At 42.5% G+C, this 12,800-nt stretch overlaps 1 protein-coding gene across 3 annotated transcripts in view; it reads right to left on the reverse strand.

Moving 5' to 3' along the window:
* SOS2 (SOS Ras/Rho guanine nucleotide exchange factor 2) overlaps nucleotides 1–11,942 on the reverse strand; it is a 101,677-nt gene extending 89,735 nt beyond the window's left edge. For 2 of the 3 annotated variants that reach the window (XM_036841501.1, XM_036841499.1), the window contains exon 1: nucleotides 11,728–11,942. In XM_036841501.1, the coding sequence (XP_036697396.1) occupies nucleotides 11,728–11,814 (87 nt within the window). In that variant the 5' untranslated portion in view covers nucleotides 11,815–11,942. Of the gene's footprint in view, nucleotides 1–1,170; nucleotides 1,192–11,727 lie in introns of those variants that run through there. The other variant, XM_036841500.1, reaches the window with a different exon arrangement.
* Between the last annotated feature and the right edge of the window lie 858 nt (nucleotides 11,943–12,800).

Below are 12,800 nucleotides of genomic sequence, written 5' to 3' on the forward strand. Positions count from 1 at the left end.
TGGGCTGAAGGATATAATACTATCTTTATTATGAATGTTTCACTTAAGTATACATACATAAAAACTTATCAAACTGTACACTTTAAATATGTGCAGTTTATTGTATGTTAATTCTCAAATAAGTTATTTAAAATAATATAAAAATTAATATTCTGAGGTAGCATTTTTCTGATCAGGGTGTATAATCAAGAATTGAAACCACAGTTGTACACTATGAACTCATTAAGGTCAGGAACTATTTCTTATGTTTTTGGTCTCTTCCTATTTCCCCACTCCTTTATTCCTAACACAAAGGTAATTTAGCACCATGCTTTGCATAAAGAAAGCACTCAGTAAACAGCTAAATAAATAAATAATAAATAACAGCTGCTAAATAAATTCATGGTAGCAAACAGATTCCCTGGACTTGCTGAAATTCGGAGACTGGGAAAAATTAAGAACTCCATTAACTTTGGTTTTATTTCATTGGATATGTACCTGAAGACTCAGTTATCCCATATAACATTATAAATGAGGGGATTCCCACTGCATGTTCCTCTATTACCACTGTCTATTAATATTCACTTCCCACTTAGATTTAGTGTTCTTAATTAGGTGCTTTCTTGACAGGTTTTCAAGGTGGATTTATTTATTTATTTTTTAATTTATTTTATTTATTTACTTTTGGCTGCGTTGGGTCTTCCTTGCTGCGCGCGGGCTTTCTCTAGTTGCGGCGAGCAGGGGCTACTCTTCGTTGCGGTGCGCGGGCTTCTCAGTGCAGTGGCTTCTCTTGTTGCAGAGCACAGGCTCTAGGTGCGCGGGCTTCAGCAGTTGGCACACGGGCTCAGTAGTTGTGGCCTGCAGGCTCTAGAGCGCAGGCTCAGTAGTCATGGCGCATGGGCTTAGTTGCTCCGCGGCATGTGGGATCTTCCCGGACCAGGGATCGAACGTGTGCCCCCTGCACTGGCAGGCCGATTCTTAACCACTGTGCCACCAGGGAAGTCCCCAAGGTGGGTTTGTTTAAAATGCAGAAAGTACAGGCCAGGAATCTCATTCTATTTAGCTTAATATTAGGTTAGGGCTTACCATAAAACAATCAAAACATACAGGAAAGACTATTAGCTGAAACTGAAAGTTTTCTCATTAAAATTTTCTTTGATTGGAATGAAATGGCAAATGAACTGTAAGTACCTTCCCATACAATCAGGCCAAGAAAGTACAGGCTAGATCAATGGTTCCCAACTTGTTCCAGTGGCAGAGCATTTGGACGTCACAGTGCTCTTAGAAGAATATAAAATATTAAGATACTTACACTTCATCATAGTAAGCAAGAAGAATGTTAATAAAAATGACTATAAAACTTAAAAACTATAGGCACATGTTTGTAAGTAAAAACAAAATGTATCATAAGCAGTTCTCCCTGTACAACCTCTATATCTCTTGTCAATTTATTTTACAATCTTGCACTACTCATTAGCAAATAAACTGCAGCACGTACCACAGACTTAAGAAAAACTTAGGAGAAAAAAATAAAATTGAAAAAAATTAATAGTGGCTTTTTTCCCTGTGACCTGGGGAAAAGATCACTATTACTAAATATGTTTTATTCAGTCAAAGTTTAAGACTCCCTGGGCCAAATACTCATGTCCTTCAGCATACTACCAAAACTACTATATGCACTCTTTCTTCAAGAAGATCTGCCGGCAAGGTGCTTGCACTCAAGGAGTAAATAAAGCAGGTTCTCCTTTCCCACCTCTCCACAACTGCCCTCCTCCCACTTAACTGAAGAAAGGCAGATCTCCTACTTATCCTGAACCTTATTATGGTGCATTGCTCTGCAGTGCAATAAATAAATAAATAAATTCTATGACACAAAACAAGGAGACAATGATAAATATTTTTCATTTAACCTTGCTTCTTCTATCCCCTAGCCTACTGTCAAAAAATACACTATAATGCAGGGAAAAGCTCATGAGAACAAAGAAAAGAAAGCATATTTAAAAAGTACTAAATAGGACTTCCCTGGCAGTCCAGTGGTTAAGACCCTGCGCTTCCACTGCAGGGGGTGTGGGTTTGATCCCTGGTCAGGGAACTAAGATCCCGCGTGCTGCACAGAGCAGCCATAAATAAATAAACAAACAAACAAAACTAAATACAGGCAACATCACCTTATTTCATTCAGGAGAAAAAATTCAAAGCAAGTTTTCACACCTTATCTATCTTTCTATCTTACAATTAGAATTCAGAAGTGAGATGGTTGGCATGTGACATGTATTAACACATTCATTTGAATTGAAAAATAAAGTCAGACTTTGTCTGAACAAGATAAATACAATAGGCTGGTTGGCTTGACAACTAAATTGACTTTACCAATTAGGTTATGTGGGGATACTTTCCATAAAATAGTGAGTGTGGTAGGCAGAATTCTAAGGTGGCTGGCTCCCAAGATTCCCACCCCTGGTATACATGCCCTGTACACTCCTCTCCCCTTGAATGTGGGCAGGACCTGTGAATATGATGAGATATCACTCCTATGATAATATTACCGTATATGGCAAAGGTGACTAAGGTCTGTAATCAGTTGATTTTGAGTTAATCAAAAGGGAGATTATCCTGGGTGGGCCAGACCTAAATCAGGTGAGTCCTTCAAAAGAAGGTCTAGAAGTGTGAGACAACTGACAGCAGCAGATGCAGTTCTGCTGGCCTTGAAGAAGCAAACTGACATATTATAGGGAGGGTCATATGGCAAGGAATGGCAGCAGCCTCTGGGAGCTGAGGGCCTCAGACAGGCAACTGAAAGGAAATGAATTCTGCTAAGAACCACATAAGCTTGGGAGAAGACCCCGAGCCTCAGATGAGTCTGCAGCCCAAGCCAAAACCTTGATTTCAGCCCATGGGACCCAAAGCAGAGAATCCAGCTAAGCCATGTCTGGACTTCTAACTTACAGTAACTGTGAGATAATAAATGTGTGTTGTGTTAAGCCACCAAGTTTTTGATAACTTGTTATGCAGCAACAGAAAATTAATACAATAAGCTAGATCTACAGCTCCAAGGATTCAATGAAAATATATTTAAAGAGTGTGATAAGGTAAAATACATCTTATGAGTAAATAGTCATGGCTAAGGTATATTGAAGTTAATACTATTTTTATTTTCCCAATCTTTCTTGGATATATTGGACTAAACAAGGTACTTCTAAATAAAAAAAGTGAAAAAGTAGCAGTAATAGTAGTCATTTGACTAGTCCTAGAAAATCTAGAAAATGAAAAAGTGAATAACTTTAAAGACCAGGTAACACGTCATTTTTCAAGTCAGGTGCTTTATGATTATTATTTTTCAAAATTCATGACATTTATGTTCTTTTGACCAACTAAATACTACTAATAACTCAACCCAAAAGGAAGTTTTAAAGCTTTATGGTCATTGGGGAAATTTTTTAAAATTCAGTATATAGACATTTTTGTTGTTGCAAAGAAGTATAAATACAAAGGAGGGATCAATCAAAGACTTTTAAACATAGAAGTAAATATTATATTAGAATATAATTATGTGGGAAAACTAGAATGAAAAGTTCACAGAGAAAAAAGAACAATGTAAATTTCCAACCATTAAAAAAGCACTTTGTCATGTATATTTTAAAAGGATGAACAGTGGGCTTCCCTGCTGGCGCAGTGGTTGAGAATCTGCCTGCCAATGCAGGGGACACGGGTTCGAGCCCTGGTCTGGGAGGATCCCACATGCCGCGGAGCGACTAAGCCCGTGAGCCACAATTGCTGAGCCTGCGCGTCTGGAGCCTGTGCTCCGCAACGGGAGAGGCCACGATAGTGAGAGGCCCGCGCACCGCGATGAAGAGTGGCCCCCACTTGCCGCAACTAGAGAAAGCCCTCACACAGAAACGAAGACCCAACACAGCCATAAATAAATAAATAAATAAATAAAAAGATGAACAGTATGTATTTCATTGGGTACATTTTTTTTTAATTACCTTACCCTTTTATTTTTTTAACATCTTTATTGGAGTATAATTGCTTTACAATGGTGTGTTAGTTTCTGCTTTATAACAAAGTGAATCAGCTATACGTATACATATATCTCCCTCCCATCCTCCCTATCCCACCCCTCTAGGTGGTCACAAAGCACCGAGCTGATCTCCCTGTGCTATGCAGCTGCTTCCCACTGGCGATCTATTTTACATTTGGTAGTGTATATTGGGTACATTTAAAAGACTAATGGGACTATTTTATTTTATTTTATTTTTAATTAATTAATTTATTTATTTATGGCTGTGTTGGGTCTTCGTTTCTGTGCGAGGGCTTTCTCTAGTTGCGGCAAGTGGGGGCCACTCTTCATCGCGGTGCGCGGGCCTCTCACCATCGCGGACTCTCTTGTTGCGGAGCACAGGCTCCAGACGCGCAGGCTCAGTAATTGTGGCTCACGGGCCCAGTTGCTCCGTGGCATGTGGGATCTTCCCAGACCAGGGCTCGAACCCGTGTCCCCTGCATTGGCAGGCAGATTCTCAACCACTGCGCCACCAGGGAAGCCCCTATTTTATTTTAAAACATCAGTATTTAGAAAACATATAAAACTGTATCTTCTGAAACTATTTAAACTTAAAGATGAAAATTTTTAGATGTCAACATAAAAATGTATAAATTTTTCAAAATTCTTTTGGGATACATAGCAAAAAAGTTAGAAAACTCCTTTTAAGAGAACGAATCAAGACTCGGTGTTGATTAGACATGAACCTGGTGTGAGAGGGAAGGAACAGATGATGCCTAAGTTCCTAGGTTTCTGGCTTGAGAACTGAGTACTATATCATTTATACTGGAGACAGAAGTTTAGGGAAGATGATAATAAGCTTGGATTGGGACATGCTGTGAACATTTACATATGAATGTCCAGGAAGCAGGAGGTGCAGATAGGCTGCAAGAGAAGGCCTCTTCAAGAAGATGATGTTTGTCTGAAGACTTACAGGAGGTAAAAGGGCCACTCATGTTTTTATCTGCAGGAAGGTTGTTCTAGGCAGAAGAAACTCCAAGTACAATGCAAAAGCCCTGAGACTAGAACATATCTATGTGTTGGAGGTACGAGGAAGCCAGTGTGGTGCAGGAGTAGAGCAAAAAAAGGTCAGCAGTAAATGAGGTCAGTGAGGTAAAAGGAGAAGCGGGGGGAAATACCAGACTGCAGAGGGCCTAAGAGGCCACTGGGAGGACTTCGACTTTTATTCTGAGAAGCACTGAACAAGGTTTGAGCAAAGGAGTGACATGATCCCACTTATCTCTACTGTGTTGAGAAAAGACTGAATGGGGCAAGGGTAGAAGAGAGGAGACCAGTTAAGAGGCTACTCTGATACTCCCAAAGTGTTCCCAGGTGGTACAAGTGGAAGAGTGAGAAATGGTGACTGAATATTGCTATAGTGTGAAGTAGAGCTAGAAGGATTTGCTGACAGATTAGATATGGGTTATAAAAGAAAGAATTCAAGAATAACTCGATATTTTGGGCAACTAGAATGATAGAGTAGCCATTTACTAATGTTGGAAATATTACAAAAGGAGCAAGTTTTCAGGGGAAGAGAAAGAGCTCAGTATTAGTTGAGATGCCTATCACACATCTTTGTGGAAGTGTTAAGAAAGAAACTGGATATCCAAGCTCAGGAGAGACACCTGAGCCAGAATTATAAATTGGAAACCATCAGATAGAGATGAAATGTGAAGCAATGAGGCTGGGTGGGATCTCCAAGAAATCTACTGTAAATAGAAACAGGAGTCCAAAGACTAAGCTCCAGGGAGGTCAGGATGATGTAGATGGGAAGATGAGGAGATCCACAAAGGAGAAGAACTAGGAGGAATAGTCAGAGAGGGAGAAAACCAGCAGCGTTTGGTCCTGGAAGCCAAACGAGGAAAAGATTTCAAAAAGGAGGAAGAGATAAACTATTAAATGCTGCTAATGGGTCAATTAAGAAAAAATTACAAAGCGCTATGTAAGTAAGAAGTAGTATTTGAGTTTACAAAGTGTTTTAATGAAGAAAACTGGGGTAATGAAAACTTTACTTGGAGATCATAGTATTGCTCATATCTAGATCTTGATGTTATTTTCATTGTGTTGTGTACACATTAAAATGTGAAGTGCATAACACTTTACACATTTCAAAAGCTTTCTACTTACTATATGTTCTTATGTAAAAAAAAGAAAAGAGGGACTTCCCTGGTGGCGCAGTGGTTAAGAATCCACCTGCCAATGCAGGGGACACGGTTCAAGCCCTGGTCCGGGAAGATCCCATATGTCGCGGAGCAGCTAAGCCCGTGTGCCACAACTGCTGAGCCTGTGCTCTAGAGCCCGCGAGCCACAACTACTGAGCTCCCGTGCTGCAACTACTGAAGCCCGCGCACCTAGAGCCCGTGCTCCGCAGCAGGAGAGGCCACCACAATGAGAAGCCCACACACAGCAATGAAGAGTAGCGCCCGCTTGCTGCAACTAGAGAAAGCCCGCACACAGCAACAAAGACCCAACGCAGCCAAAAAATTAATAAATTAATAAATAAATTAAAAAAAAAAGAATTTTAGGTTGTTAATTTTTAACATGACTCCATGAGACAATGCTAAATCCATTACTTCCATTAAAATTCCTTCCTGATTCAACTATGCAGGCTAACAGAGGATATAATCAAACTACTGCTCCCTTGAAAGAAAGGCCATGGTTAATATAAAAGATATACACTTGATTTATGTCAAGTGGTAACAAGTAATGCTTTGGATACTCAGCATAAAACACTTTAATCGAATATTATTGCTCCAAATATACCATACCAAAATTAAACTGAAAACAGAAGAAGACTACTAAATCATGGCTGAGAGGAAGCTAAATGCAGCAAGCTAAAACGCATTCCTAACGCTCATCCAGTTCTGGCTGAACCCCTTGGGTCAATTTGGGCATTATTAGTTTGGAATAATTCCAAATGACTCCCTAGAGTTCTACTATTATATTCAGTGGCTTTAGGAAATCCAGAACAGGCCTCATGTCACAAAAATCATAGTTTCTCCTATTCCTTTTAGTTGGAGTTATCTTTTCAAAGAAGCAAGTTTGAGCAAGTTCATCTAATTAATTTGTCACACAAATAACCCTATAGGCCTTCCTATTCACAGGTAGAGACCTTAACCTGGGTCTACACTAGAGTCTCTCAACTAGCTCATCTCCTTTTTTTAAAAAAAATTTATTTATTTATTTTTTGGCTGTGTTGGGTCTTCATTGCTGCACGCGGGCTTGCTGCGTTGCGCAGGCTTCTCATTGTGGTGGCTTCTCTTGTGGAGCATGCGCTCTAGGCGCACGGGCTTCAGTAGTTGTGGCACACGGGCTCAGTTGCTGTGGCTTGCAGACTCTAGAGCAAAGGCTCGGTAGTTGTGGCACACAGGCTTAGGTGCTCCGCGGCATGTGGGATCTTCCCAGACCAGGGCTCGAACCCATGTGCCCTGCATTGGCAGGCAGATTCTTAACCACTGCGCCACCAGGGAAGACCTCATCTCCTTTTCACTTGGTCTTGGTTCTTTAAATCAAATCATGTTCCTACTTTTCCCTAGGGCTCAAATCCTTTCTCCCCCTTTCTTTGTTTTGTTAATTTCTATTAATCTTTCAGATAATTAACTTCTTTACTGTCTGTCTCTCCCAGGCCTCTCTGCCACAGCCATTTAGAATGGAAGCTTTATGAGAGCAAGGCCTTGCTACAACCTCAGTATCAAGAATAGCACCTGGCACACAGGAGGCACTCAATAAATATTTGAATATATCCTCCAGAACTCAGCATGAATGTTACTTCCTTAAAGAAGCCTTCCTTGACCTTCTTATGTCAGTAACACCAATTTCATTTTCTCAAAGGACCCCCATGCTTTTCTTCTGGGCCCCAGGAAAGATCCAGCACAATCTTCTAAAATAGTTCCAAGAGATATTAGTACAAAGGCATAAACACTAGAATCTTTCAGATTTCACAAAAGCATTTCTGAATCAAAATCCTCAACCTTCTTCCCCCCCCTGCCATAGACTGCTATTAATTAACTCAAACATTCACACCTCTTGAATTTTAACAGATATCTAAGAGCAAACTGTAATGGTTGAGGTGGGACGTCGATATTTAACCTGAATGAAATTAGACTCAGGAACAAGGTAATACTACCAATTCTTTCTAGCTCTCTGTGACATTTGTAACTACAGATAATAAGACAACAGACATTTTCTCTTCCTTGGCTAGCCTGGTGAATAATGCCTTACAGAAAAGGCATCTACCATGGAAATACCAGGGACTAAAAAACCTGCTAAAATGATTTTAAGGCATGTTTCCCATATATAGAATGCCTACACTGATTTTTCTCAGCATACAATCGAACAGCACATGCACAAAGTACCACAGGCATTTCAAAGACACAGGTAATAAGCTGCATTTACAAATATATCCCACACTCTTTTTTCCTCCAAGTAATATGATAGCTTCAATCTTCCCGGGGAGTAGTGATGAAGACATTTATGTCTCTGGCTCTTCTAGGAAAGATACATAATTTAGCGGTAATGTTAACAATGCATGTGTTATCCATTAGTGGTGTCATTTCGCTCTACTTTACCCTTTGTAGTTCTGTATGTACTTAAATGTCCTGGTGAAGTTCTGTTTTAACAGTTAAAGAACAACAGCACAACAAAACAAAAAGAACACATTTCTATTTCCAGAATTATTTTTCCTTAAATCTATTTCTCAATGCTCATGTTTCTTCTAGTGAAATGAATATTTAATGCTGGTTTAAAAAAATCCCTTGTGTTTTCAGTCAGTAATAGTAACTTTGTCAAATATATGTATTTTTTGGTTTCCAGAAAAATCAGACAAAACTTGAAAATAAGCAAAAGAGATAACTAGGTGTTCTTCAGTGCAGTGCTATGCTTGAACCTTTGATTACTTTCTACTGACTGGGCTATTTTACAAATTGATCAGATTAACTTAGAGATTTTTGTCTGGTACAGAGGCAAAATCTAATCAGCAGGAAAGACAATCCCAAACTTACTGCTTATGTTCTTGTAGGACATTAACAAACTTTGTGTCCAACCCCAAAATCTTACTTTAATATTCTTTTATTAAGTTGCCTATAAATACCTACCTCCTCCAATTTTCATTTGAAGTGGGTCTAAGATCTCATGAGTTCCCTCATTAAGTAGTAAGTTGAATCAAAATTACTGATACATGTTCGTTCACATCGGTATGAGAGTTGTGACTTTACCTTTCTGAAAATTATATTTTAACAGTTTTGGAGGTTCCATCAAGATGCCCAAGTGAACTAACCTCACAGAGTTAATTAAACAACCTTGTTCTTTTCACACACAGAGATATTCCTTACAAAACTTTGAGCTCATAACTGCTATCTCATTTACATAAACCAAAACCTCAAAGTTTATAATTTTCAGTCTAAGTGGTAAACACCTTTAGAGCAAGGCCTTTACTTTTACTCATGTTTGTATTCTTAGGATCCAGCTTGGTGCCAAGTACCTAAAATGTGTTCAATAAATGTTAAATGAAACTAGCGTACACATGTTTGATGGCAACACCAACTGGAGGAGAAAAATCTTAGTAGTCTAATACTATTGCTGCTTCTACTATTAATCCTAGCAGTCTTTGTAACAATCTGGTCAGCTGGAAGAAGGAAACCAAATTCTAGATGCCTTGAATGTGAAGACAGAGCCTCCCCATAAGTGGTAGGAATCCCTTGTACAAAGACAAGGGTGGCAAGTATAGACCAGAATTTAACTCATCCTTCAAAGAAAGAGTGAACCTTGAGCTCTTTAAGAACTAAAACTCTTAGCAAGCACTACAAACCTACATGTTGCAATACCACAAATACCACAAAACTGAACATAATCTGAATTATGAACACCAAAAACATAAAAAAAGTCTTCCATGGGAATATACCTCAATTCTAGAATAACAGTAAATTAATCAATTAAATAGAAACTGCTTCTTGAATTCACCTCAAAAGACCAGATTTTCTTTGCTGTATTTATTCCATAAGCAAAGGATATACAAGAACTGTGGAATAAGAAAATAGAGATCTACAAGGCATCCGAGTTCCAAGAAAACAAGCACAACATATAAATGCAAAATACCAGACTCAAAGCAATGGACTAGGATTGGATGCTAACGCTGGCTTTGTTTCCAGGCTAACCTGAAGATATAAAACTGTATTTGTGCATGACGGATTATTAGGGTCAAAGCTACCTACTGAATAATTTATGCAACACATACTCAAATTCTATTTGCTACCAGAAAATACTAGTAGGTGGAGACCTACTTCACACTGCCAACAATACAGGCTTACCTGATAACTGTACTCACACTTCTTTCTATGTGGTGGAAGATTTAATTACTATCTAAGCATTTCCCCCTTTGCTTTTCATTATCACCACTCAGCACACTTTCCATTTCTTTCCCTCTCCTTATAGAATCGGGTTGCCCACAGAAGGAAGGTCAATTTAATACTTTTAACACCTAATATACCTGTGAAATGATAACTGTCTAGCTGCTCCTAGCCACCTCCACCAAATTCTTTAAAAAGATACTAGCTGATGTTTGGCCCAAGGGAGGCAGTATCTCTTCATAAGAATTATGAAAATAATGGCAAATCTGAAACTCTGAATGCACGAGGAAAATGTTTTTAACTTAATATACTACTTCCTTTCACTTGTAGAAATTTAATGTATGAAGATTTATTTTCCAAGGGCAGTCTTTTAAATTAATGTTTATTCTTTCTTTATTATTTTAAAATTTATTCTTGGTTATTTTCCACAAAAGGTAGAAGGGACTAAGTTTGCATCACTGGCAAGGAAAACCCACGCTCAGTAGGTATGGTATCTTCTCCTGCACCCATTTACACTCTTTAAATGTCTTGACCTTACAAAAGGTTTTATTATAAAAATGATAGTATGATTATTACCTAAATGCAGACGAAAACTGACACCATCTACGGGAGAGATGCACCCTAGTGATGCTCCCAAACTTAAAACATTCATTTTTATGAGCTGCTCCTTTTTCGTCCCCCTAAAATGATTATAAGTGCTAAACTGCACTCAGTGAAGAAACTGACCAAATGCTACAAGGGAAATCTCTCGTAAACAGGGGGGACGCCTTTTGCAGGAAGGGAGGAGGCACTTTAAATTGACCTCAAGAATTGTTAAAAGCAATATCATGGCTCACTGACATTTCTCGAGAAACACATCCATCTTACAAAAAAAAAAGTTACCACCTCTTAAGTGAGTGGACACCCTTCACGAGCAAATCGCCTAAGGAAACAGCCCCAAGGAACTTAATTAAAAGTAATTACCCAGGCTAGAAATGTGCTTTTGTTTTAGAAACTGTCTAAATACCAGCGGGATTTTCCCTTGCCCGAATCCAGCCTGAGGACAACTAATTGGTCAACAGCGGAAGTCGCCTGACGAAATGACTGCAACGTGAAATCCAGTTTTATGATCATAACAAAACCTTCCTTGCGGGGCCAAGCAAGAACTTGAGAAAACGTCCTTTTGGACGCAGCAGGCAATCACGCGCCCCCATCGCCGGCCGGAGAGAAAGTGCTGGGCCTGCGGGCCCCGAGCGCGGGGAGGGCGTGTAGCTCCCCGTAAGAGCGTCCGAGGGGCCGCGGCCCGCGCGCCCCGCCCGCCTGCCTCCCGCCTCGGCCCCGGCACCTCCCTAGGGGCCCCGCGGCCGCACGGGCACCAGCACTGACCTTCCGCAGGGCCGAGACCAACAGTCCCCGCCATTTCGGACTGTTCTCTTCGCTGAAGAACTCGTACGGCTGCGGCGCCTGCTGCATGGCCCCGGCGGCAGCGCCTGCGCATCGGGGGCGGCCCGCGGGCCGAAACGGGCCGGGCCGGTGGCCTGACAGGCAGGGCGCGGGCCGCCTCGCCTCGCCGGCCGCCGCCGCCGCCGCCTCCTGCCCGGGCCGCGGCTACGGCCGAGGCGGCTCGGAGGCGGCGCCGGCGGGCGGGCGGGGGCTCCGGGGGCGGCTTCCTCGGCCCCGCGGCCTCGCCTAGTGCAGCGTCCGCAGAGGAAGCGCGGCGGCCCGTGAACCCGGACGGCCCCCGGCTGCGACCGAAGCGGCGGCCTCCTTTCCCGGCGGCGCTGGCCCGCTTCTCGGGCGGCTCCTCCTCCTTTGTCTGGGTTCGCAACCCGGCGGGGGTACAGCTGGCCTCTCCCCTGCTCGGACTCCCGCTACGGCCGCGGCAGGCAGAGAGCGGCGGCGGCGGCGGCGGCTTGTCTCCTCATCGCCTCATCTCCGCCCTCCAAACCGGCAACGCCGCCCTGCCCGGCCCACCCGAGTCACCTCCAGAGGGCCCTGGGGACAGGCCGGGCGCGCGCGTCGGGCGAGAGAGCCACACTGGCGCGCACACTGTTGGCCACCACCACCGCCGCCGCCCCTTCAGCAGCCGCGCACAGCGCCCCAGGGCCGCCGCCAAGCTCCGGGTCCCAGCAAGCGCTGCTTGGCCAGCCCCCTCCGCCCCGCGCTCATTATCCAGTGTAGCTGGAGCAGCCCCGCACGGAGCATGCGCGTCGCGGAGCTGGCAAAGGGGCTGGCCGGGAGCGGAGGCCTCCTCGCGGGAGTGCGCGTCTCCTGGGCGCTTGCTGGGTGCACGTTCCAGACAGACTCCGCAACTCACTGACTGCGTTTTACACACACTCTTCCTCCTCTCGATCTTCCCGAGACAATCCTGACTCGATGCCACTCCTCGAGCCCCAGGACTCCGTCATGGGAAGCAGTATAGGGATTTGTAGAGAAAGGGGCTTTCCGGCTGGACGAGA

Source organism: Balaenoptera musculus, chromosome 2, assembly GCF_009873245.2.
Source record: "Balaenoptera musculus isolate JJ_BM4_2016_0621 chromosome 2, mBalMus1.pri.v3, whole genome shotgun sequence".
Classification (NCBI taxonomy): domain Eukaryota; kingdom Metazoa; phylum Chordata; class Mammalia; order Artiodactyla; family Balaenopteridae; genus Balaenoptera; species Balaenoptera musculus.